Consider the following 27027-nt stretch of genomic DNA (forward strand, 5'->3'; position numbering starts at 1 on the left):
ATTTTCGGGACATCACGCGGATGTATACGTATTTGATGGAACACATAATGTAGATCGATCTTGGTGAAATAACGGGCATGTGAGAGTCGATCCATAAGGTCGTCCATGCAATGTAATGGACACTTATTCTTGAAGGTGACCTTATTGAGATCGTTGTAATCCACCCAAAAGCTCATCCCACGGTCCTTTTTGGCAAGAAGAACCGGAGCGCCCCACGGAGATTTACTAGGCTCAATAAAACCTTTGGCAAGATAGGCTTGAAGATGCTTAGCTATCTCGTCTTCCTCTTTCGGGATGAACCTATAAGGTTGCCCGATAGACGGGATGGCTATCGGGGAAAATCTCTTCTTATGATCAAGATCATGCCCACGAGATGGTGGAAGCCCATCTGGTAAAGCTGGCGGAAAAACGGGAAGCCGCCTCCACGTGGCGGGACTGGACGTCGACTAAGTGCTTCCCAAAACCTCAATGGGGGGACCATGTACGGTTGAAAAACCCTCTCCGTGTGTAGGAGTAAAATCCCAAAGGGGAGGGGGGAGGACATTAGTGATCATAATGCCTTAAAGACGAGTATGAGCTGCAAAGCTTGATCGGGGTGGGGTTGAAATTGGGAAAGTATGGAAGGCAAGAAGGATGGTCGGACCTAGGGAAAGCCCTGTAAAAATCATCCAAGAATGTCGAACGGGCCCTTTCAGGGAAAGTTCTGTAAAAATCATACAAGGATGTCGAGCGGACTCGAGGGGGGAACACCCTGAACGCCCAGATACTTTCCGTTGGTTTACAACCAACCCCCTTAGGTGTAAAGGCTCGGCTTCTCATATTTGAATGCAAGGGGAGAAGGAATGTACCTCATGACACAACCAGTGGCAGCCAAGAGGGACACAATCCCTGGAGGACCGCTTGGGGGGAGAGGCTTCTGGCCGTAATTCCGCACCAACAGTGTGAAACACTTACCCAGCGGAAGGGGGGACGGTGACGGCTTGAGACCAGAACCTAGACTGGTGGATTGTGAAACGAGGGACGGGTGAGGTGAGGCGACGAGTTCCCCTGACCCACTTCATTTCACGAGCCACCAGCGGATGGGTGTTTCATACAACTGAGGTTGGTGGGTTGGAAGCGCTCCTTGTGTAACCTTTCCGCTGGTCCCCCCCTTGACTCACGGAGAGAGTAAACTCCAAACTAAAGGGGTGGCGGTGACGTCTTGAGACGGACTGGTGGGTTGTGAAACGGGGGACGGGTGAGGTGAGGCGACGAGTTCCCCTGACCCACTCCATTTCACGATCCACCCTCCCTCGGGGCGGTGCCAATGTCACCCTCCACGGAACAGTCAACGCTTGCGGAAGGGTGGGTGCACCCTGAAACGGGAGACGGGTGAGGTGAGGCGCCGAGTTCCCCTGACCCATCCCATTTCACGGAACACCCTCTACTTCGAGCCAAATTCATGGACCCTCGGGCTTGGTGATCCACCCGCAAGTGTACCAACTACGTGATGAGTTACAGTAGGGTGTGGATTCTAAAGTCTTGCTAACCACGGGACCGTTATGGACCACACCCAGATCAAGGACCCGCTTGTCCCTCGGTCTCGCCCACCGATTGAGAAGCAGAACGTTGTGCGGATTGTACCGATACCTCATGTGAATCCACGAATTTAGAGGATGGAGTTGATTCTTCAACACGTTGGCAGTTGTGACCATGAAATGTTACATGCAGGATAACCATAGTCCGGAAAGTGGGTGGTCGATCCCCCGGGAACGACATACCTAACCCGGACCCCTCCAAATTTAAGGTGAACAACCTGTTCATTAAGTATAGCCGTGCATTTTCTATGAATTCACAACCATATTATATAAACGATCCAGGAGCACCAGTTAAGGGTACCTGGGCTGACGTGGAAGAGGGCTGCTACCAGGTACCCTCGGGGAGGCGGGCGCTGGGAGCTTCCCCGAGTACTGCGATCGACAGCACCCCAGAAAGTGGGGAGCGGGGCCCCGCTGGTCGCTGCTACGGTGAACCCGAACTCACAGAAACCGGGAAGGACGGGATGAACCAGTGCGTAGCGGGGCAGCAAAACTCACTAGCTATGGCTGAGACTGGACGCCTCACAGTTAACTCGGAAGGGCAACCATCTGAGGAGCTGAGGGGCGGGGGCATAGACCAAGATGGAACGAACTCAGCAAGGGAAGTACGGTACATTGAGGTCATGAATGCCGATCAACTTCAAACTAACAGGCTAAGATCCTTGTCGGTACCCGAGATTGACCCGGTCACCGCCCCAAGCAGGCCGGCTAGAGAGGAACGGGTAATGATGAGAGGCAGGCTTGGGAGGGGTGTTTCAGAAGGGAAGGTTGGCAAGCTGTGCATCTGGGGCGCTAATGAACACACCGAAGTGTCATTCAGCAAGGCCTTGAGGCGCGCACTGAGATCAACCTCCCTGTTTGCAAGTATTGAGCTTTTGGATCGATTCCTTAACAATCGGACGGGGAGCACCCGCTTTGATGTTTTCACTTCTAGTAAACAAGCAGCCCTAGATGTCCTCCAGGTCATCCAATCGGAGAGTAGGCTTAGGTGGTTTGCTAAGATCTCGCTTCCTTTCGCTAGGAGAGATAGGAACCGTTTGAGGCCGGCGATGGAAGTGGTGAAATCGCCGATCCTTGCCACGCTTAACATTAATGGACTCCGGTCGAAGCGGGGGGAGTTGGAGTACATAATGTTACAAAAGACTTGGAATGTGGTGGGTCTCCAAGAGACTCGACTATTTCAGGGTGCATGGCCCCTTAGAATGGCGGGGTATTCGACATTCCAAGTGCCAGGGTCTGATAAACCAGGAGCCAGGGGACTTGTGACCTTGGTCTCCCAGGAGCTCAGATCCTTTGAGTTGGGAATGTCGGACGTAAACTCCTTGTTTGTTCAACTCTTCCCTTTAAATATGAAGGATGGTTGGATTTATGGAAATGTTTATGTCCCGCAGAGGCAGTTAGTGGATGAGCGAGCAGACGTCTTAAGTGCGTTAGCTTCGAAGCTTCGTAGGTTGGGCAGAAAGGGCCTTCCTCTCCTGATCGGAGGGGATTGGAATCTTAGACGGCGCCCGATGAAGAGATGGCTGGGGAATGAAGACCTTGATTTTAAGATTGTCCAAACGAGAGGCTCTGGACTCTCGTATCACTCTTCCCGTGGTAAAGGACGATCAGACATTGACTTCTTTTTGGCCAATGATCTGGCCCTTCAATTCCTCGGCCATGCCAGTGTCCAGAGATCGGTGGATGTTTCGGACCACTGGCCTGTTAAGGTGAAGTTGGTGTGTGATGCGGTGTGTGCGGAGCCTCCCCCACCACCTCCCCCCTCCATTGATGCAACTAGAATTGAGCCAGCGGCTCAACTCTTTTTACACCACAACTTCTGGGATTCCCTACCAGAAGCAGCGGAGGAGGGGGAAATCCCGCAGGCGGCGGTGAACCGTCAGTCGAAGAGCTTTGAGGAGGCAGCTGAAAGAGTCTCTCGAGATGTTGGTGCGTTCTCCGTAAGGCCCCCCAAGAGGCCTAATAGAGGCTTTAGGCTAGACCCGAGAGCCCGGAGATCCATCAACCGAAGACGGGAAGCGTGGAAGTCTCTGCGGGATGCAGAGAGTGATTCCTCTAGGGAAGATAGGGCGTGGAGGAAGTTTGTTGAATGCCGAAAGGAGGCGCGAGCTGAAACGAAGAGAAGCGAGAGAGAGGCTCTCAAACGATTCATGCTCAAGAGCGTCGAATTGGCAAGACGCAAGGAATGGTATGCTTGGTGGAAGCATATGAAAGCTGTTCTAGGGGGGAGCAGAAAAGGAGGGCCCGCTCAACCCCTAAGAGACCAGAACGGCGAGCTGCAGGCGGACGAAGAGAAGATCCGAGACATTTGGAAGGATCATGCTTCTCGCGTCTTCGCCGATCCCTCCGGACACAGCAAGGACCCAGAACACTGGCAAAACCATGCTGTGCGACTTTGGCCTAGAATAGAGGACATCAATGACTCTATTAAATGGACTGAAGTTCGTGAGGTATGCCGCAAGATCAAGCGGCATAAAGCAGCTGGGATAGATGGCATTCCCCCTGAATTTTTCAAGATCCTTATGCAAGACAAGGGAACTAGATCAGATCGATTTAAACCAAATACAGACATGGGAAGAGCAGTCTTCAAACTGCTATGTACTTGGTTTGATTCAGGGAAGTTGCCGGAGGCATCATCTACCTCGGTAGTGGTGTATATCCCGAAGAAGGGTGATCTTTCTAATCCGGACAACTACAGAGGGATTTCTCTGATTCCAATCTCTCTGAAGCTCTTGACCTCACTTGTGATCAATAGGATCTCAGTGAAACTTGAGGAAAGAAACTTCTTCTTGCGTGGTCAAGCCGGATTTCGGACTCAGGAGGAGTGTGTGGCACAAGTGATTGCCTTGAAAGAGATTGTGCTCAGACGAAAGGTTGTTAAGAAACCGACGTTTGCGGCATATATTGACTTTGAAAAGGCGTACGATACAGTGCCACACGAGGCGCTCTTTTTAAAGATGGAAGCCATAGGGATTGGAGGTCGCTGCTTGAATTTCTTTCGAGCCTTGTACCAATCTTCCAAGGTCAGAGTGCGGGTGGGAGCGAAGTTGAGTGAGGAGGTCCAAATCGCCCGTGGCGTGCGTCAAGGGTGTCCCGCGTCGCCTACTCTCTTTAACATATTCATTAATGACATCTTGGATGAGGGTGCGACTGACCTTGGGGTGGCTATTCCAGGCCTACTCCTGAAGATCCAGGGCCTGCTTTTTGCAGACGATTTAGTTTTATTTGCGGAGTCTAAGGAGGAGTTGCAGGCTAGTTTAGATAGATTGCATAGTTGGGCGGAGAAGTGGGGGATGAAGTTCGGCATAAAGAAATGCCAGGCGACCGTGTTCAACGGGGACCTTGAGGAACTTATTGCCTTCAAACCTCACATCGGACCTGAGGAGATTCAGGTAGCTTCGGAATATAGATACTTGGGCATCTTAATAGACAGCGAAGTCTCGATCGATACTATCCTTAAAGATAGGATTGAGAGCGCACGTAAGTCTTTATATGCTCATAAACACCTTCTATGCTCTAAGAAAATTCCGATGTGGTCAAGGTTGGCCTTTCTCAAGGCGTGCGTCTTCCCAGTGGCGACTTATGGAGCGGAGATCATGGGCTCACATGACATGAGGAAGTTGAACCCATTAGAGACGCTTATAGCAACTGGAATGAGGTGGGTAGTCGGTAAGGCCGCGAAGTCGAGTTCTGTGGCAGCAGCAACTCTTCACCGGGAGTTAGGGCTCCCCCCCGTACCAGCTTACTGTGCAGGACAGAGGGTACGAGCTTTTACCAAGTACGCAGGTCTAAAGACTTGGATTGCAGATTTGGTTAATAATATACCAGAATGGAACCAATTCAAGAAGTGGACCTGGTGTAAAAGGACAAAGTTTTGGGGGCAGAGGTATATCAACGGCGCTTTTGTCGAAACCGCAAGGCAGGAGAGCTGGAAGCTCTGGGAACACTCACATCAATGTGTCTCCCTTGATCCTTATATCGAGAGGAAGTATGAGGACACGCGTGGATACCTCTATAGGCAGAGCATTGGGAAGAACCCCGGTGGGATGGAGGAGAAAGTCTTGTTACTAGCAAGAGTGGATGGCTTAAGGCTTAAGGATAAGATTGAACGGGCACAGTCGAGGACTTGCCCGTTATGCGGAATGGAAGAAGGTTCAAGGTCACTTACGCACTTGTTGGTACAGTGCCCTGAGCTGGACAATCTCAGAAGCTCAATACGACCCTGTTTGGAACATGCTAGACGGCTGTTAAACAATCCGAGCGGTGAAGATACCGAAGTGTTACTCCTGGGAGGGGAGATTAGCGGAAAGCGATTGCCAGGATGGGTTGTCCCCCGTGGGGCCCATAATGGTCGTCGTGGACCGCAGCTGAGGAGTGCCTATGCGGATAACGTTGCAGCATTCCTCTGCGGGGCCGTACCGCGATACTACAATGCTCTGGCCCGTGAGGGTGTTGAAAGCTCGTAGGGCTTGTAGTTATTGCGTACGGTGCGGTCCCGCCTAACATGGTCCTGGGGCTTTCCGAGCGGGCCTTGGTGACCATGGTTGGCCGGATCGGGATGCCTCCTTTGAGCCGACGCCCACCTTGGGTATGGCAGTCCTACCGGACATCCGCTGGACGGGGGCCTTTTTCTACCAGGCGAAAATCCTGGAGTACCTGGGCAAGATTCAGTACGGTCTGTGAGTTACAAGGGTTTGTCCCTCTCTCTCAGCCTTGGTCCTTAAATGCATCACTGAATTCGTTTGGTGATTTCCCGACGTTACCCTCGGGTGGCGTGACTAACAAGGGAACATGGACTGACTAACATGGCATGAAAAGACTTTTTACTCCCCCGAGGGGGAAACTTGCTTCCATTCCCCGTTGACATGCCACGATACGGCATGGAAGCGCTTTTCCCTTCGTCGGCAAGTCCGCAAGGTAATTTGTCTTTCACTCGTTTGCGTGCACGCGAAGCAAAGGCAGTTCCTTGCTGGCTTGCCGGCTCTAGCCCAAAAAAGTAAAAAGTAAAAAGTAAAAAAGGCGGAAAAACGTCCTCAAATTCAGCCAAAACAGAATCCAAATAACGCTTAACAGTTACATCATAATCAAACAGAGACTCAGGAACTGCCAATGCAGTAACGTCACTTTTTGAAAAAAGAGAATGACATTGAGACGGGAAATTAACAACAGAATCTTTAACCCAACAAACTGCAAGTTGCACAGGGAAGAAGGAGATCCCTCGACCACATGGTACACACCATCAAGTTCAAAGAAAACTGTACGTGATGCATAATCGATAGATAGAGAAGTTGTCTTATCGTAAAACCATGGCATGCCTAAAATAACATCTACATGCTCAAGGCCCATGATGCAGAAGTCCAAGACTTCGTGGTAACACTGGATTCGGAGGTCGGGTTGCGGCACAACCTCAGTCCATTGATTGCTCCTGTACCACATGAGAAGAAAGCAGATATAATTGGCGGTCAGGGAAGAAGGAGATCCCTCGACCACATGGTACACACCATCAAGTTCAAAGAAAACTCTATGTGATGCATAATCGATAGACAGAGAAGTTGTCTTATTGTAAAACCATGGCATGCCTAAAATAACATCTACATGCTCAAGGCCCATGATGCAGAAGTCCAAGACTTCGTGGTAACACTGGATTCGGAGGTCGGGTTGCGGCACAACCTCAGTTCATTGATTGCTCCTGTACCACATGAAGAAATGAAATTATGAGTAGAGCCGTTGTCGAATTAGACCGTCACAGCGTGGCCATTGATCTCTTCTTTAACGGGGAGAAGATCGTGCGGGCCAAATACAGCCTTATTAATGCGACAACCCGGGCAGCTACGTGCATTTACATGAAAAATTTTTGAATTAAAAAAAGACAAAGTACCTCGATTGTCAACGATATTTACCGAAGTAGTCGTCGGGGCGGAGGTAGACGGCTTCCTCTTTTGCTTAGGACATGCCTTGTCGTCGCGGAAGTGGCCGGTCTGTCGGGCCACCTCCAAAAGCCACCAAGGTGTTCTCATAGTTCTCGGCGAACTTTTAGATGTCCTCTAGCGAAGTAATAAGATTCCGCAATACCTCATTCTGGTAAGCCGCCAACAATCCAAACAGATAAAGCATTTGCAATATGACCTGTGGGTCTCCCAAGGCTTTCGTCTTGTGGACGAAGTCCTCGAATTCTTATGAATAAGCATCCTGTGTCTTCTTGCCCATCTCCAACTTGAATAGCTTCTTGAAACACTCGATATTATCCACTTGCCTGAAGCGAGTGCGAAAGACCGTGTGGAAATCTGCCCAAGTCGTTGGCTTAGGTCGTAACCTAGCCCACCAGGCATAAGCCTTGCCTTGGAGCATGATTTGTATTTGACGATGCTTTGGGCATCAGCGAAACGATACAAATCGAAGTAGGCTGTCCATTTCGCTAGCCATGAGTCAATAGCAGTTTCTTCACATTCCTTTTTTTCTCCTTTGAAGGGGTCGGGATGGAACTGAAGAGGCAAGGTGCTCATGGCCGCGGGTGAAAACGGGACCTGCGTGGCAATCATCTCCGTGAGTTTCCGTTGCATCTCCTGGAGTTGGTGTTGTAGCACCTCCCCTAGGGATGCATCCGTAACGGGAGATGGGAGGAAGAGCATCCTTGGGACGAAGCTTGTGCATGTGTGGAGTCAGGAGGTTGAAGCGTGCTAGCGGCGCCATTCTCATGCGGAGAAGCGTTGTGTGACGCCATGGCGCTTAAATAAGGACAATATATGGGAGTATGTAGCAGGGTTTCGCTTGGGGAGGATGCCCAAGAACTTAATAAGTGGTAGTAAGCAAAAGAAATAGAGAGAGTATAAGAGGTAGCGAGAGAGGAAGAGAGGTACAAGCGCAAGAAAGAGCTTACGGTGACACAAATGTCATGCTCGCTCGCAGGTCAAGGTTTATGTAGAACAGGGGAGGGGCTTAACGGCCCTAGAGGTAGGGAGTGGCTCGTGAGGGGTGAAGGTTTATGTAGAAAAAGGAAACAATTCTTTAATGCCAATTATTATCATGCTTGATATTGTGGGATGAAATGTTAATGGCTATTTCTTTTCCCTCTTTGCTTTGCGTAAGTCATCAGCCACTGAAGTTGATGGTCTGCTTCATGTGAAAGAACTTTTGTTTGCTTTGCCTCATTATAATAAACCCCTCCTGAGCGGAACTTGTAGACCAAACAAATTTCAAAAAGCCTCAAACAGTTGTTTTCACTCATCTAACATAGTTTTTATGGTGTGCTTTCATTTAGGCCCCTACACTCTGTTTTTTTTTTTTTGTGTGCATTTTTATCATGACTATGAAGGAGTCGCACAGCTGATTGTGTACCATTATAATTTCAGGAATAGTTACATTTATGACTTTGAGTTTAACTAATGTGGATCAGTCGAGCCTTGATAATTGTAAATTGTAGGTGAGAGCATGTGGAACGAGATGAAGCTTTTTACAGGGTATGTTTGGGATAAACCGAATCTTTAAAATTGTAGGAACAGTCATATCCTTCATTTCTCAAGAGTCTATCAAACTCTCTTTCAGGGACGTAGACATCCCTCTTACTGAAAAGGGAATTACAGAGGCCCTTGCTGCTGGAAAAGCTGTTAGTGAAATTGATTTCGACATAATTTTTACAAGTAGACTGGTTCGGTCAAAGCAAACTGCACTCATAGCCATGACCCAGGTTCCTATCTGGTGCTCATATCCTTGTTTTTTTCTATAATGTATTACATTTTCAGCTTTTTCTGGGATTTGTACAACAGAGCAGGTACAAGAGAGTGCCTGTCATTGTACGTGGAGGGTTTCATGGTACTGGAAAGGCAGGCGATGCAAATAGATTGCGGCTCAGGGATGCTGCTGCCAAAGCCCTGGAACATGCTTCTTGCTTAATGGTGCCTGTTTATGCTGATCCTGCCTTGAACGAGCGCTGCTATGGTGATCTTCAGGTAATGTACGCGTGACATCTTTTGGGTACTCACATTGCTTTTGTAACTATATTGAGTAAGATGACCTTCTTATGGACTATTGCTGTAGGGCATGTAGGGATTGAGCAAGGAGGCGGCAGTGAAGGAGTTTGGACACGAACAAGTGAAGTTGTGGAGGAGAAGCTTTGATACCCGGCCCCCATATGGAGAGAGTTTGCAGGTATGATGTTGAAGCAATTGTTGTGTTTATGCAAGCGTTAAGCGAAGTTGATGATGGTCGTGTAGTCCTCTACTTAATTTTGAACTGCATTTCTCGAGGAAGGCTAGTATTGCCAATATGACGAGGCTTCTAAGCAAGGGAGTCTTGCCTCTGTTCCGTCGTGCTGCCTGTTTTAGGGAGAGAAAAATGCATGCAGGAACTGCGAATCCTGCATGGACTTTGACTATGAGTGAAATTCATGCTTTTGCCTGTTAAAAGTCACGTTGAGTGGAGTGAAGCCAACAGGTGTAGGTGCAACAACTCTGGAAAAGCATGTTTTTTTCGTCTATGGTTTTAAACTATGTAACAGATAGTTTTTATCAATTGTAATTTCTTGTTAGATACTAAAATGTTACAATGACTCAGTCCAGCATTTGAACTGTGGTAAGAGAAAAGCCTCACTTTCATCAATAGGTGGTGATGAAGATGTCAAGCAACGCAGCTTTGTAAGCTAGTTCTTCAAAACTTAAATGAGACTTTTGAGGCTGTGTGATCTCAAAGCTCATTTTATCTGGGATAATTTCTGGTTAGTTTTATTCCAATTATGACAGTATGCAAGTGCTTGGTCTCTGTCTAAAATCTAATTGTCCCAATGTAGGAAGCTGCAAGTAAGAGGTGGGGCTCATCTTAGTGCATGCATCTAATAGAGACCAGGGTGTCAAAGTCCACGATGCGGAGCAATGGGGAGAACACACGAGAGAGAGAAAGAGAGAGATAGGAAGATATTGTTGAACCAACCAACCTTGGCAATGATTTGATAATAATACAATGGGGGCTAGGTGTGCTTATATAGCCCTACCTAGACCTCAACAAATAAGTAAAATAAATACCTAAAGCCAAAATAAATAATGGGATCACATTGGGTAGTTCACTTGAGATGCCAAAACTTTAACACCCTCTTTGCAGCTCATAGTGGACATCAATAGTGAGACCAAGTCGATGAAGAAGCTACCATGGACACTCTAGAAGCGGCCGACTATTGGATACACCTCGGTTACGCTACCCTCAACTTTTTACCTTAGAAGAATGCCATCTTGAGCATCGGTTGCCTTATAGATAATTGAATTGTAGACCACACTACGTCCAAGAATCCCCATTCGTGAACCGTGAACACATCACGTCCAAACTTTCCAAACAATGGACTTTGAAACACATCCTGTTCATAATCCACCCAACAACAATGGATTGGCGCACTCATCCATATTGTTTTAGATACGCGCGATTGGTTCCGTGCCAAATGCATGTGCCTTGTACTCTGACCCACAGGTTCAAACATCCAAACACCGATAACTTGAACTCCAACACAAGGGTCCAAATTGATTATACAGAGCACTGTTTGCCCCTCTCGGCCACTCACAAGCCTCTCTCTGGCTGAAGCAGGTGGTGGCACCTACCCTCTGACTAGAAATCTGGTGCCATGGCCACTGTGGTCACCACCACGTGTGCCATGCCGATCTCCTCTCTCACATATTTATAACCATTATCTCTGTCCAGCTTGCTTTTGTCTTTGTCTCTTTGTGAGTTCCTGCTTTTATCTTTGACTTCAAACTCCCGAGCCAAACAAAGCGTCGTGTCACATTTATAACAACTGTGGTCGGACCTCGTGGGGACCGAGGCAGCTATTTGAGTACTGGTACTACCGTCCTTGTCAAGCTTGCCTTTGCCGGTGTCTTCTAGCGAACTCGTGCATTTGCTTTTGGCTTCACAATCTCTAGCCAAACAATTTGCCGGTTTCCTTGAGAACTGTGGTTGAGCATAGGCCACTTAACTGGATGGTAGTCGATCTTTCCATAGCCGTGTGTTGGTCTTGGTTCTTCGAGTCGTTGGTTGTTGAGCAAGGGGGAGCCATCTTGAGGTACAAGTTCTGGAAATGAATAGGTCTTTCCTTCTTGCACGCCGAAAGGCTCCAAAGTTTCCTCAAGCCAATCCAAAAATTTCCTCTAGCATCTCAAAATGCTGCCCCTTGTGGGTAGTTGGACCGTATCCTTGTAGTGAGAGCTTCTCAAAACGCGCCTAAAAATTGCCGGATTTGGCTTCTATACATGCAGACTTCACATTGTGAAGTTTTCGTCCGAGTTACGACCAGTTGATATTGTGCTAATTCTTTCTATCTTTTGTGGTGCGTATGCCCTATCAACTACCTCATTTTTGTGCTAATTTTTTCGATTTAATGCTTCTTTTAGTGCTAGGCTTCATTATGGCCGAGTCTGCCCTTGATCTCCGGAGTCATGACAGAAACTCAGTACGTTGAACTTTGTGTTGATGTATGCTCGTGTGTGTGTGTGTGTGTGTGGTGTTGTGTTTGGGAGCATATGTTAGTACCTAGTTCTACACCCAGTATTGGCCACTGACGACGTTAGTGGGGATGTCGTGGTATTTAGTCAATACTATGCATGATGGAGCTGATGGTTATATTTACCTGTGGGTGACTACCATGGGTCTATACCTTGCACTTTCCTTTATGGGTGAATCTGGGCTTATCCTGGATTCATCTAGGTATATCTTTTAGTCGTATAGCGGACATGCAGACTTCACATTGTGAAGTTTTCGTCCGAGTTATGACCAGTTGATATTGTGCTAATTCTTTCTATTTTTTGTGGTGCGTATGCCTATCAACTACCTCATTTTTGTGCTAATTTTTCCGATTTAATGCTTCTTTTAGTGCTAGGCTTCATTATGGCTGAGTCTGCCCTTGATCTCCGGAGTCATGATAGAAACTCAGTACGTTGAACTTTGTGTTGATGTATGCTCGTGTGTGTGTGTGTGTGTGTTCTTGTGTTTGGGAGCATATGTTAGTACCTAGTTCTACACCCACTATTGGGCACTGACGACGTTAGTGGGGATGTCGTGGTATTTAGTCAATACTATGCATGATGGAGCTGATGGTTATATTGTCTTGTGGGTGACTACCATGGGTCTATACCTTGCACTTTCCTTTATGGGTGAATCTGGGCTTATCCTGGATTCATCTAGGTATAGTTCACTTGAGATGCCAAAACTCTAACACAATGACCCTACTTCGTGTTTTAACTTTTCTGAGCCAGGTGCTTTGAGGCAGACAGGCAACTGAGGTATTGGCTCTTGAAGTGTAAAAGGCGTAGATTATGCTGATATGATATAGTTTTCGGAGCTCGTTGCTGCCCCCGCTCATCCCCCTCGCACCCCCCCCCCCCCCCCCCCCCCCCCCCCCCCCCCCCCCCCCCCCCCCCCCCCCCTTCTCGCCATCGCTCTCCCCCCAGCGCGCTGCGCTGCCCTGCCCTGCCTGCGTTCTGCCCCAGCGCGCAGCTGTTTCAGCGCCCTGCGAACCCGCCCCAGCCCACCTCGTCGCAGCACCTCAGCCCACCCGCCTGCCCGCCCCTGCCTCAGCCCGCCGCCCACCCTCCCTTGCTTCGCACTCCCGGTCCCTCCGCATCGCTACCCCCGCCCCCTCCCCCCGGGTCTTGCTCGGCTGAAATCGTCAATACTCTAGGCGTTCTCGGCGTGCTCGGCTAGTAGAGGGCCACCCCTCGTCATCGTCTTTTCGCCCTTCTTTACGGCAGCAGACACTAATGGAGGCTCATGCTCCACCTCATAGGGACTCTCACGAAGCCCCCTCGCCCGACCCCGCTGAGCCCACCATTCGACTTGCTCTCTCTCATCGACAGAGTTAGCGAGCCTAGTCCCAGAGGTGGAACGCCTTCAGGAGACTTCCGTTATCTGCAAAATTCTTGGCACCAGACCCAGCAGAGGAGAGTTACGTGATCTTCTCCAGGCCCACCTTCTCGCAGAGGTGGGCAAGATCTTGGATGTTCAGTTCCTCGAACGCGGCGACTATCAGATAGAGTTCGAGACTTCCAAGATGGCGTCCAAGGTCATCGTGATGAGCCCCTTGGCCATCCGAGCAGTTCGTGCCCACTTTCGACAATGGAGGCATGGTTTAATCCAGCTAGAGATGTTCTGGTAGAGGAGGCAGACCTTTCCATCTCTGTCTGCTTTCCTGGTTTGAGGAGAGAGTACCTGCCACTTTTGTCCAGGATAGGCTCAGAGATTGGGACTGTCCTGGAGACACCTCGTACGGTAGCCTCGGTAGCTGCCAAGGCGGCCGGCATCCCCTTAGTATGTGTTCGGGTTAGGGACACCCACACTCCCCCGAAGGTCATCCTACTTCCTCGGATGAGTGGGGGTTGGTTTCGATAAAGCGTGGAGTATTCGGGCCTCCTGAATTAGTGTTTCATTTGTCGTTAGATGGGCCATCTTGCGAAGGCCTGTCCACGGAGGAGACCCCAACCTACACCACAGGCCCAACCCCAGCCCTCAAGGGCTGCCCAACAGCAGCAGAGAGAGTCACAGAGTATGCAGGCAGAGCCACCCTCCGAGCCTGGGGCTCAAGCGGAGGAGGGATGACAGCAGGTTCGTGGTCGACGTCGGTGGGGGCCACCGCGCCAACCTGGCACTCAGAGTGGTCCCCAGGGCCCAGGCTCCTGCCCAACAGCAATGGGTTCCTACGGGAAACAGATTCGACCCTCTTCAGTAGGACGAGGTCCCTGCTCTAGCCTCCACCTCAGCCTCACCCTCGACAACCCCTCCCCCCCCCCTTTCCGTGCCCCCTCCACCTTCTCCCTCTACCTTTCCATCTCGCCCTCCTCTCTCTACCGCTCCCCCTCGTGCCCCCTCTTCCCCTTCTCCCTCGTGCCCCCCTGTTCCCTCATCTCCTCCCGCTCAAGCCCCGCAGCCGCCCCAGGGGGCAGGGCACTCCTCGGCTGCTAGGAGATCTCTTGGCAGCGCTTTTGCCACTAGTCTTGGTGAGAGAGGGACAACCTTTCTTGCGACCCCCTCTTCTAGTGCAGACGTCCCCCTTTGCAGCAGTTCCTCGTGGTCTGACGAGCTTCGACATTCGTCGTTGTTGGGATTTCTTTGCCTACGACTTTACACGGTTTCTCGGCGACCCCTCACCAGACCTTGAGGCAGACTGCTTCAGAGTTCATATTCTGTTCCTTGCAGCTAGGGGGATAGAGGCCTTGGACGTAGCGGTTGGCTTCTCTTTTCTCCTATGCGGCGGGAGCCAGGCTGAGTGGTCTCTAGACTCATTGTTGGAGTGGCTGTAGACACAAGCCCTAGAGTTCTCTCACCACATGGGAGACCTAGGGGTTACAGACTTGCTTCGGACTCTGTGGCCGTTGGCCAAGTTTTCTGTGACACCTCCAGACGCAGCAGGATGTAGACACATTGTGGTTCACTTCTTTGCTGACATGCAGAGCCCGCCATGTTATGTACACATACATGAGGACTCCTGGACAGAGGAGGTTGCTTTGCGCACGGCTCGTTCTACTTGGGCTTGGGCCAGACACTCTGTGCAGTCATGCCTATCTGGAGGACGCTCGGATGTGGATTACTCCCCATTCAAGCTTGCCTCAAAGATAGCACGGTTAGCTGTTGCGGCAACATCAGTTCTTTCTCGCTCCCCATGAGGATCGTCTCATGGAACGTGTAGGGATTAGGTGGGCCCAGTTTCAGCGTCAGAGGGGCCGACTGCGTTAGGAGCTTCAGCGATGCCTTGTGGGAGGAGAGATTGACCTTCTTATGCTACAGGAGCATCATCTGGGAGAGCCGCATTAGACGTTGTGGTCAGCTTTTGTGTGGAAGATATGAGACTTTTTGGTCAGCTGCATTTGGACCTGGAGACATCCAAGGCGTGGTATGTATGACTATTGCGGATTCTTTGCAGCAGGCCATTGTGGGCAGAGGGATTATTGTGCCAGGCAGGGCTCAGTGGATCACTATGCAGGTTCAGGGTTGCCTTGTGGGTTTCCTAAACATCTATGCGCCCAATGTGGCGAGTGCACGTGCAGAGTTTTGGTCTCAGATTGTTCAGTCTCTGCCGTAGGCAAAGCAATGGTGCATTGGGGGTGACTTCAACTTGTTGGAGGACCCCTCTGACAGGATTGGAGGTAGCCATACTAGTGTGCATGGAGTTGAGTTGGCAGTTGGGCGAGGTTTTGTATGACTCTGCGGGTTTCAGATGTGTGGCAGCATTCTAGCTTTGTGAGGCTCCCAGACAGCCTGGCCTTCTCTCGTTCGGATCGTAGAGTGGTTGGAGTGAATTTATCTCGGATAGATCGCTTCTACACTAGTGACCACTTCTGTGACTTGGGTGGGACAGTTGGCATTCTGGCCGGGACTTCCTTTTCGGACCATGCACCAGTGATCCTCACAATGACAGATAGGCAGAGGGGGGGGGGGGGGGGGGGGGGGGGGGGGGAGCACGATGCTACGCATCATGAGAGGGTCTTGTTGGACTCTGCACTCAGAGAGCGAGTTTTGGCTCTTTGGACAGAGAGCTTAGACATGTAGGATTCTCCTTCTGACAGAGTGGCCTCAGGACTTGCTCAGCTTAGTCGACTCTTTCTTCAGGAGTCCTTGGCTCGCCTGGCTGCAGCGAGAGAGGAGGAGCAGTGTCTCTGGCGGGGCGTTGCTTCCTTGCAGAGGATGTAGGAGAAGCATCTAGACGGTCCTTGGTTGGAGGAGCAGTTGCAGTAGGCTCGCCAGGAGCTTGTCAGCATGGAGGAGAGGCGCCATGAGTTTGCTTTCCATTGACATGCATCTCAGTGGACCAAGGTGGGTGACAAAGTGACAGGCACTTTCTTTGAGGCAGTGGGGCCCCGGCATACGCATGCCAAGGTTAGTCAGTTGAGGAGGCCCGACGGGTCAATTGCTTCAGAGCCAGAGGACATGCGTGCAGTTGCTACTGACTTTTATCGTGATCTATTGTCTGCAGAGCCTCAGTCAGAGCGTCACGATGCATGTTGAGAGCAGGTGTGGGCACAGATGCCTTGTCTTGTGACTGAGGAGATGCTCCAAAGGCTTGAGCTGCCTCTTCAGCTAGAGGAGCTACACGTGGCTCTTAGAGCACTGCCCCGTGGTAGCTGTCCAGGTGAGGATGGTTTGACTCCCAGTTTTTTCTTGTAGTACTGGGACTTGCTTGGCTCAGATCTCTGCAGCGCTTTTCAACACATCTTGCACATAGGAGAGATGCCTGACAGCATGAGTGAGGGCCTGATCTACCTCATTCCCAAGGAGGGTGGCTCCTTGGATGAGATTCGACAGTGGCGACCCATCACCGTCCTCAACTCATCCTACAAAATTCTTGCCAAGGCTCTGAGTTTTAAGGATTCAGCCACTCCTTGAGAGCATTATACATGGGACACAGACAGGTTTTGTCAAGGAGCGTAGTATCCTTGACAAAATCTTTACTTTTTGGGAGGCTTCTGCCCTCGCGTGGCTTTGTGGTGAGGATCTGGTGATACTTCTTCTCGTTGAGAAGGCCTACGATAGAGTTGACTGGGACTTTTTGGAGGGCACTCTACGCAGGATGGGCTTCTCGGATGCTTGGATTAGAGGTGTGTCAGCTCTGTACAGGCAGGCACACAGTCAGATACTTTTGTCAAGAGGTAGAGGTGATCGTTTCATGCTCACACGATCGGTCAGACATGGCTGTCCTCTTGCCCTCTTCCTCTTCTTGTCTATGCTGAGGCGATGAGCAGATTTTTGGTTTCACAGCAGGTTGGTTTACGTGGCTTAGCGCTCCCTATTCGGGGAGATGAGCTATTGGATGCTGAGTTTGCAGATGACTCAGCCTTATACTTGGATAGCCAGGAGGCCAACCTTCACAGGTGTGAGCAGGCTCTTGAGACCTTTTGCTGTGCAATAGGCCCACTGATCAACTGGAGAAAGATAGTGGCTTTCTCGGTTGGTAGTGCTCCTATGCCGAATTGGATGCCAGGTGCGGGTTTCACATGGATTCCCCCAGGGACTGCAGTTCGATACTTGGGCTGTCAGGTTGGCTTGGACTTGTCTCTCGAGCAGCAGATTGCTCCCCTCCTCCTGTCCATCAGGAGGAAGTTGTTGCATTGGAGCTCCGTACGACTTTCTCTGGCAGGCAGAGTTGTAGTGGCCAACCAGGTTTTGTTGGCTACTATGTGGTACATCACTTCTTGTTGGATCTTTTCGAGTTCTTGCATTAGTCGGGTCGAGTGGCTGATCAGGAACTTCCTTTGGTCAGGGCGTGACACTCAGATAGCTCGGGCCAAAGTGGCAGGGCAGGTCATCATTCTTCCTTGTTCTCAGGGAGGGTTGGGGATCATAGAACCAGCACATTAGAGCAGAGCCCTTCTAGGGAAGTTTATCGTTGGAGGACTTTTTCCAGGAGAGGAGCCCTGGAAGTAGTTCTTACTTCAACGGCTTAGTGATAAAGTGCCTCAGGTTGGAGGCCCCTCGCAACCTTCGACCAGATGGATTCTGATAGAGATGCGCAGAGTTGGCTTGAGCAGGAGAGTGGAGGACTGCCTCGCTATGAGTCTGCTCCGATCCTGGGAGCAGCTGCGGAGAGGCCTCGAGCAGCGTTAGCCTACTTGCACGGAGGAGCGCCTGAGACAGCCCCTTGTTTGGAACCCCATGGTTAGCACTCAGAGAGGCCACTTGGTTGGTAGTAGGCCTCATGTTTCCTGGGGTCCCATGGTAGAGGGTCCAACATGCACTTTAGGTGGGCTATAGTTCTCAGGCTTGTTAGAGGAGCTGCAAGGCATCCAGTTACAGGGCATGAGACGGGTGCAGAGCATGTGTCAGGACATCTCAGAGGCAATACCAGCTGAGTGGCTCGCTCCTCTCGAGTCAGCAGCTCCCAGATGGATCAGGGCCTTCACGCGACTGGAGGTTCTCATCGCAGTTCGGGCTTGCTCAGAGACTGTACCCTCCCTGTTTTTCGAGCTACCTACAAGGTGAGGGTTGGTTACTCCGAGTTTCAGTAGAGGCCCCACAGGTGGCAGAGTGCTGTTTTCAGAGGATCCGAGTTGTGGGCATCTGTGGGAGGACCTGTGTCATAGATCTTGACCCAGCAACTCTAGAGATTGGCTAGAGGCTCTCATCGCAGTTCGGGCTTGCTCAGAGACTGTACCCTCCCTGTTTTTCGAGCTACAAGGTGAGGGTCGGTTACTTTGAGTTTCAGTAGAGGCCCCACAGGTGGCAGAGTGCTGTTTTCAGAGGATCCGAGTTGTGGGTGTCACAGAGTGATGACGTGCCGGACAACAGAAACCCTAATTTCTGCCAGAAACCCTAAAATTCCTGCAAACCCTAATTTCTGTCAGAAACCCTAATTTCCGGAAATCGCGGAGGCTGAATTTTTTTTTTTTGGAAAAATGATGAGCAACGTGAATTTTTCTTTTTTTTATAAAAAAAGAGAAAAAGACTCTCTAAGAGCGAGATAGAACTGATGCTTTTTATTTTAAAAGCTTTTGGGGCTCTGCCTTTGGGCATCCCTTGTAATCTTTAAATTAGTGGTGAGGGCCTCACTTCTCAGAGCATCTGGACGCAGAGTCTGAGAGTGAAACCCTAACCGCTCTTTTGTACTTTGATGATTGATTAATATAAAAAGAAATGCCGAAAGGGGCGCCAGTCTTTGGGGCCAATATCTCTAGGCACGGAACTCCGCTGGGCCAGTGCAAATCTATTGTGATTTGTGAATTGTTTTGAAGTGGTTATTTGGTGCTGTCGCGATTGATTCTTGACTTGGAGTGTCCAAGTCTGTTACAGTGGTATCAGAGCACGGCCGATTTCTCTTCTACGGGAAATCCGATCCTCGAATTTTTTTTCCGCGGTACCTATGGCTTCAGGCAATGATCAGTCGACTCCCTCTGCATCTGGAGATGCGGGTTGGGATCACAACGAAGATTCAGACAGAGAGTATGGCCCGCCTCGGCCTACTCAGGCGGAGCAAAGAGAGATGGAGCGTCGTCAATTGATTGGCGATGCAACAAAGATGATGCTCAATTTTTCCAAGGACCCAAAGATGGCAAAATATATGAACCAGACCTCTTTGGAAGAGGTACAGATGGAGTGGCAGAGAACCACAACACCACTCCCGAAACCCGCTCTCAAGAAACCTTCTGCCTCCAAGAAATATACGGAGAAGGAACTGGAGAACGTGGTTGATACACGGATTGCTCAGCTTTTTGACGCGCAAAAGAAAGCCAAAAAGCACGGCAAAAAGCAGAAGAAAAGCACTGACTTTCTAGGTTATTTGGGTCGTCAGTTGACTTTTGACAAGGCAAAGAAACAGAAGAAGCGTGTTCGATTTGAAGGAGTACCCAGTTCTTCTTCTTCTTCTTCTTCTGACAGTTCTTCTAGCTCTTCAGATTCGAGCGAAGAAGACAGAAAAGGTAAAAAGCGAAGCAAGAAACAAAGCTTCTGAAAGGGCAAGAAGAAGGCTACATCTCGCCCAGAGACTGACAGTTCTACTGAGGACTTGTCTACAGACAGCTCAGATTCTGATCATGGAAACTTTTATGCGAACAACAAGAATTTTTACAAAGCCAACCAGTATGACTTTCTCGAAGATGAAAGCAAGAAAGTCCGAGAGTTTAAGGAAGGTGGCCACTCGATCAAGTTTGATACTTTTCAGGATACTCAGATGCTTCGAAGGCTTTGTCTTTTATACAGCAGTTTGACATCGATTTCGCGAGAGGACGCTCTTCAGAGCCTCCAAGATTCAGAGAGCTGCCTCTTACCTTAAGGGGAATGCTTGTACTTGGTGGTCCACGCTTCTTTTAAACAAGACTGCACCAGTTACATGGCTGAAATTTAAGAGGCTTTTTATTTCTTCTTGGTTGACGCAAGAGTTTGAACGAGATATACGAGCTGCTTGGAACCATCTTCGGATGACCAAGAGCGATACAGTAAATACTTACTGTGAAAGATTCTGGAGCTCTTTTCTACCCGCCTCTTCATTCAAGAAGATCTCGTTTAGAGAACAGATTGAGCGGTTTACCTTGGGTCTACCTATAGAGATCCGAGATCACTGCTTGGAATAGAAGTCAACTTCTATTCAGGAGTTGATGAGTCATGCGAAGCGGGGCTTTGCCATTCACTCTGGCAGTCTGACCTACCCCACAGATGAGGCCATGACACAACGAGCCGAACAGACTTCTGGGAATGAAAGTAGAAAGAAAAAGAGCAACCCAGAGAAGAAGGATGCACGACCCAAGTTTACTCCTGAGGAGAGAGCTCGCTTCATCAGAGAGGGGAAGTGCTTTGGATGCGGGGAACATGGACATATCTCCGCGAAGTGCCCTAATAAGGCACAGAAAGAACAGAATGATAAAGACGACAACAGGCCTCAGAGTTCGAGAGCAGCTGAGGAATGTGGCAAAAAAGGTAGATAGAAAAGCAGAACTGTTACCACATGGCGTGGGACCTGCACCGAATCTAATGAATGAAAGTACAAACTTTGCCGCTTTTAGGGCAAAGTGAAGGATCAGGAAGCTCTTTTGAAGGAGCCAAGGCCAACTTCTTTTCACTTGGAATTGGCGGCTCGATTTGGAATTACGCCCGATAGACTGACGCCACAGGCGGAGGTAGTTCGACTGGCACCCGGATGGGATGTTGCCATTACACCGAGCATTGGCAAACTTCGTTTGCAATGACAGGGGTGTTCAGGGCACGCGAGTGACGTTCTACTCGGGATCCCTTGGTACCACAAGAACTACGCCGTGGTTGACTACCGGGCCGAGAAAGCGACTTTGATAAATGAAGGGCTTAGAGATTGTACTTGATGAACTTCAGTTTTCTTACTCATTCTTTTGGGAGAACTGAACGATGGATAAAGGTTGAATATGTTTTGACCTGAAGAAAAGAACGCTAAGATTTTTTCTCCACGCTCATGCCGATCGCTTCTGAGAGGGCCTGAAGATCATACCATTGATCTGATATCTGGAAGCACGCCACCGAATCGGCCACCTTATCGTGTGAGCCGAGTACAGAATGAAAAGATTATGAACCAAGTGAAAGACCTCTTGGAAAAGGGTCTTGTCCAGCCTAGTACTTCACCGTATTGCTCTCCAATGTTGTTGGTTTTGAAGAAAGACGGATCTTGGAGAATGTGCATCGATTATAGCGCTCTCAACAAAATCACCATCAAGAACATATTTCCGATTCCTAGGATCGATGATATACTTGACAGGTTACAGGGATCCTCGTGCTTTAGCAGGATTGACTTGAAGAGTGGATATCATCAGAACAGGATAGGGCTAGGAGATGTCTACAAGAAAGCTTTTCGAACGACTTTTGGGTTATTTGAGCTTTTGGTGATGCCTTTTGGCTTAACCAATGCTCTTGCGACATTTAACCGGTTGATGGACAAGATTTTTCGAGAGTACAGGCTATTTGTTGGCACTTTCTTTGACGACATCATTGTTTTCTCCAAGAATGAGGCAGAACACAGAGATCATCTGCGTCAAGTCTTTCAGGCATTACGAGATCACACGCTAGTGATTAATGCAAAGAAAAGTGAATTTTTCCTACCAGAGATTCACTTTTTGGGACACATTGTGTCTGCAAGCAAGAGTGCAAATGGACTCGGCCAAGATAGAGACTATCCGTGATTGGCCCGATTTGAGGAATGTCCATGAAGTTAGAAGCTTCTTGGGACTGTGTTCGTACTACAGGCGGTTCATACGAAAGTTTGCAGAGGTTGCTTCCCCTTTGCATACCTTGACACAGAAAGGAGTACGTTTTTCGTGGGGACCCATAGAGGTGACTGCCTTTCGGACATTGAAAGAGAATTTAACTACGGGACCTGTTTTGACTTTGCCGGACTTGCAGAAGTCATTTGAAGTGTATTGTGATGCTTGTGGTCGTAGTCTGGGTGCGGTCTTGATGCAAGAAGGCCATGTCATAGCTTACGAGAGCCGTTTGTTCTCTAGGCCGGAGATGACAGCACAGATCTATGAGAAAGAGCTTTTGGCGGTTATCCATGCTCTTACTCAGTGGCGGCATTACCTACTGTGAGCGGATTTTATTGTCTTTACAGACCATAAGAGTTTGCGCTACTTCTTGTCACAGAAGCAGCTTTCGGAAAAGCAGATGCCGTGGGTGAACATCTTGTCATAGTTCCACTTCGAGATTGTCCATGTGCAGGGACAAAAGAATGTGGTGGCAGATGCTTTGTCTCGGAAACCGTCGGTTCTGGCTATTTCCGCGATACATCATAGGAGCTTCAAGGATATGGTCAATCATTGTGCCACAGATACAAATTTTGCAGATATTTTCACACAGATACGAGATGGGGAGACAGTAGCTGGATACTCCCTTCGGGAAGGCTACTTGATGAAAAAGACTATGTTGTGCGTTACACAGCCGTTGAGGGAAAAGGTTATGACTGAATGCCACTGTCCACCTTTTACGGGTCACCGTGGCATTGCTACCTCCATGAAAGGGGTAGAGAGATATTTCTTTTGGCGGAGACTCAAGAAGGATGTGGAAGAGTTTGTGCGCAGTTGCTTGGTATGCCAGAAGGTCAACTTTGACAGGCATAAGGCACGGAGATTGTTCTAGCCTTTACCCATACCCACCCGCCCCTAGGAAAATATTGAAATGGATTTCATTTTTTTGATCTCCCGAGAACACAGAATGATCACGATGATTTTCCGATTGCATGGCACGTCGGAGATGATTCTCTCCGACAGAGACCCCAGATTTATGAGTTTGTTTTGGAAGGCAATTTGGGAGAACATTGGCACGCAGTTGCAGTTCTCGTCATCGTTCCAGTTGGAGACTGACGGGCAATTTGAGGTTGCCAATTCAGTGATTTTAGATTTATTGAAGTCTTGTATCTCGGATCAGAAGACTCAATGGGAAAAGAACTTACCTTTGGTGGAATTTGCCTACAATAACACGATACACTCTTCGACGGGGAAGATGCCATGTGAGATTGTTGAAAGTGCTGCGAAGGTTCCATCCTTCCTGAGCACGAAAGATTAGAAATTTGAAGCGGATGAATATTCACGAGATTTGGATAGGGCTTTTGCCAAGGTTCGCGAGACTTTGCAGGAGTCTCAAGAACGATAGAAAAAGGTAGCGGATCTCCATCGTTGCGACTTGAAATTGAAGGAGGATGATTGGGTGCTCTTACGTTTTGAGAAGGCACGCCTACGAAAGAAAAAGGGAAAGGAGAGGCTTTTTCCAAAGCTTAGTATGCGATACTACAGACCTTTCCAGATCACTGACAAGATAAATGATGTCTCCTTCCGATTGAAACTGCCAGATACTTGGAGGATTCATAATGCATTGCATGTGAGTCTCTTGAACCCTGTTAAGGGTGATGTGCCTGATGATGGGGAGCCTGATGAGCAACCCGAAGTGGAAGAAAACGAGGAAGTCCTTGTTCCTGAACAGATTTTGGCACATAACGATACGAAGAAAGGTAAAGTCCGAAGGCGTGTTCTTGGTTAAGTTCAAGAACTTTCCTGCATTTGATGCGAAGTGGATGGAGGAGGAGGACCTAGCAGATACTCCTCGGATTGTGAAACTTTACCTCGATGTTTTGGTTTAGCATAGTCTTCTCCAAACGGAACCCAGAATTCAGCTTGGCCGGAGATCTGGTGCAGTGGGATGCACAAGAGGGAAGTCACTCCGCTCCCTTGTCAACAGATGCCTTGATTTTGATACTAAAGTCACTGATGTCTCTTTGAGCTTCAGGGGTACTGAGAGCTGACAGTATTTTGTTGGATGACTTTATGAAATGGAATTCCTGATAATGATATTGATTTGTTCTTGACTTCTTGTGAGTGCAGGAACTGATAGCCGAAATGACTGTAGCATTTTGGTCTGATTGATCTCGAATAGACATGGTTGCAATAGGGGTTAGTCAATCGGACATCGATGAGGTCCCGATTGGACCTAGATGTGATTGCTAGCTACATTGCCAATAAATCATGGTCTAAGATCCGAATGAATGTTGAATGTCATGTGATGTCTGGTGATTTCCTGTGATGTCGTGTGAGGTGACTGTCGATTTTGTACATGTGCTAGATGTGTGTTCCTAGTACGTAGGTACTAACAGTCAGTGTCTGCTAAGACGGTTTATGGCTTTTGTCGGTTTTGCTGTTGTAATCGCGGTCGATTACAATGCTTTCAAGAGGGGGGTATGTCATAGAGTGATGACGTGGCGGACAGCAGAAACCCTAATTTCTGCCAGAAACCCTAATTTCCGGAAATCGCGGAGGCTGATTTTTTTTTTTTTGGAAAAATGATGAGCGATGCGAATTTCGCTTTTTTTTATAAAAAAAGAGAAAAAGACTCTCTAAGAGAGAGAGAGAACTGATGCTTTTTATTTTAAAAGCTTTTGGGGCTCTGCTTTTGGGCATCCCTTGTAATCTTTAAATTAGTGGTGAGGGCCTCACTTCTTAGAGCATCTGGACGCAGAGTCTGAGAGTGAAACCCTAACCGCTCTTTTGTACTTTGATGATTGATTAATATAAAAAGAAATACCGAAAGGGGCGCCAGTCTTTGGGGTCAATATCTCTAGGCGCGGAACTCCGTCGGGATAGTGCAAATCTATTGTGATCTGTGAATTGTTTTGAAGTGGTTATTTGGTGCTGTCGCGATTGATTCTTGACTTGGAGTGTCCAAGTCTGTTACAGTGGGCATCTGTGGGAGGACCTGTGTCATAGATCCTGACCGAGCAGCTCTAGAGACTGGCCACTGGAGACTGTGGGCTTGGGAGAGCTGTCCACTGGCACGAGTGCAGTGGGATCCTGGTGAGTGGTTTGGAGGGATCCTTTCTCCTCAGTAGATCATCCAAGTGTCCCTCTCTTTCAGTACAGTGTTCGACTGGGACGTCACATATTGGCAGCATGGAGAGAGGCTCGTCCTACTGCAGCACCTCATTGGAAGGAGGAGGGTCTCACAGCCGAGTTTTTGTTAGCTTTTTGGGAGAGGTTGTGGGACTCCAGACAGCCGAGGCGAGCCACTTTGTTCCAGTGGCTGGTTGCACATCGATCTACAGCAGTTGGGAGCTGGCTTGTACGTAGTGGTCTCTCAACATCACTGTCTTTGGGACTGTCCTTTGACACAACAGGTTTGGTTTCGTGTTCTTGGTCAGATGCCAGCTCTTTCTACAGCTCGGCAGTACACTTGGGGGGCAGCTGCTTGGTCCACTCTCACAGGCCCGGCACTTCAGTTTGAGCTATCCTCAACCAGTAGGATGATAATGATGCAGGGGGTCAACCTACACGCGAGCCTGCTACAGAGCTTACTCCACAGGAGTGGTGCAGTGAGAGAGGAGTGTTGGGAGCTCATGTGCGGTCTGAGACTCTGGTTCATCTGGCGGGCCTGCTGCTTCCGCATCTTCGAGGCTCGCTCAATACCACCAGCAGAGACTGTTCGGGATCTTTGGCTTGAGCTGATCCATACTGAGTAAAGTTCGAGAGACTCCAGGGCAGCTCCGACCGCATGCGGGAGCGCATAGAGGCTTTTCTTCGACTTTGGCGCCCTGGGCCTTTTTTCACCATGGTTTAGGGTGTGCTCAGATGGCACTACCGTCCACTTGTGTGGCTCTTCCCTCCTCCCATCTCTTGATTTAGCCTCATTGTACATATGTTGTTTTTTCATTGGGAGAGTCTCCCCCTCTGAGTGTTGTAGCCCTCTCTTGTAGAGGTGGTTGTAGCCCTATGGGCAGTTTCATTAACTAATAAAAGGATCTTTTTCTCGAAAAAAAAAAAAAGTGTAAAAGGCCAATGTGGAAGGCTAAGCTTGCCTCAGACTCTGCAAAACAATAAGTCTTTAGGAGGAGTCAGGTTCGAGAGGATGGTGATACAGAGAAGGGAATGAGGACGGGTAAGGGGAAGGAAGTAGCAAAGCAGGTGAGGAGTGTAGAGAGAGCAGGAAAAGGGGAAGGCCCCCTTTCTTTAATGTGGGGGTTAGGAGGACATGCACAAGGTGAGATCGTAGGTTGTGGTTTTATTAATAGGTAGATATTATCCTGCTATAATTCAAAATCTAATGCATGCACAGTTCTGAGCATCTCTCACCACAAAACATTCAAGGTTCCCACAATGGCATGGAAGCCTGAGAATGAAACTTCACGATTTCCATTATAAGCTATTATGCTCGGAAGTCCTTATTTGAAGTTTTGGAGATTGTGCTTTCGTTAGTTTTCTGTTTTTCTTGTATTAATCCTTTCATTGACCTCTTGAAGGACACTGCTGAGCGAACAGTTCGGTTTTTCAAGTCAACAATTGTTCCCAGGCTGGATGAAGGTCGCAATGTCCTCATGGTGGCCCATGGTAATGTACTGCGGTGCATTATTTCTCATCTAGCCGGTCTTACAGAAACAGAAATGCTTCAACTTCAGGTATGTGCTCCGGAGGATGTTAGTCTTTTCTCTGTTGTACACATGAACATGTGCACACACATGTATGCACACAGGTGCATGAGACGACCATGTGCACATAAGACA

At 48.9% G+C, this 27027-nt stretch overlaps 1 protein-coding gene across 1 annotated transcript in view; it reads left to right on the top strand.

Moving 5' to 3' along the window:
• Positions 1 to 827: 827 nt before the first annotated feature.
• The window catches only part of LOC147434800 (uncharacterized), a 64967-nt gene continuing 38767 nt past the window's right edge, over positions 828 to 27027 (top strand). The window contains exons 1-7 of the mRNA XM_086491215.1: positions 828 to 922; positions 1711 to 6020; positions 8998 to 9034; positions 9120 to 9261; positions 9341 to 9523; positions 9621 to 9722; positions 26767 to 26922. Coding sequence (XP_086347341.1) covers positions 843 to 922; positions 1711 to 6020; positions 8998 to 9034; positions 9120 to 9261; positions 9341 to 9523; positions 9621 to 9722; positions 26767 to 26922 — 5010 coding nt within the window. The 5' untranslated portion in view covers positions 828 to 842. The remainder of the gene's footprint in view (positions 923 to 1710; positions 6021 to 8997; positions 9035 to 9119; positions 9262 to 9340; positions 9524 to 9620; positions 9723 to 26766; positions 26923 to 27027) is intronic.

Source organism: Adiantum capillus-veneris, chromosome 19 (assembly GCF_014529385.1).
Source record: "Adiantum capillus-veneris isolate H3 chromosome 19, ASM1452938v2, whole genome shotgun sequence".
Lineage (NCBI taxonomy): Eukaryota > Viridiplantae > Streptophyta > Polypodiopsida > Polypodiales > Pteridaceae > Adiantum > Adiantum capillus-veneris.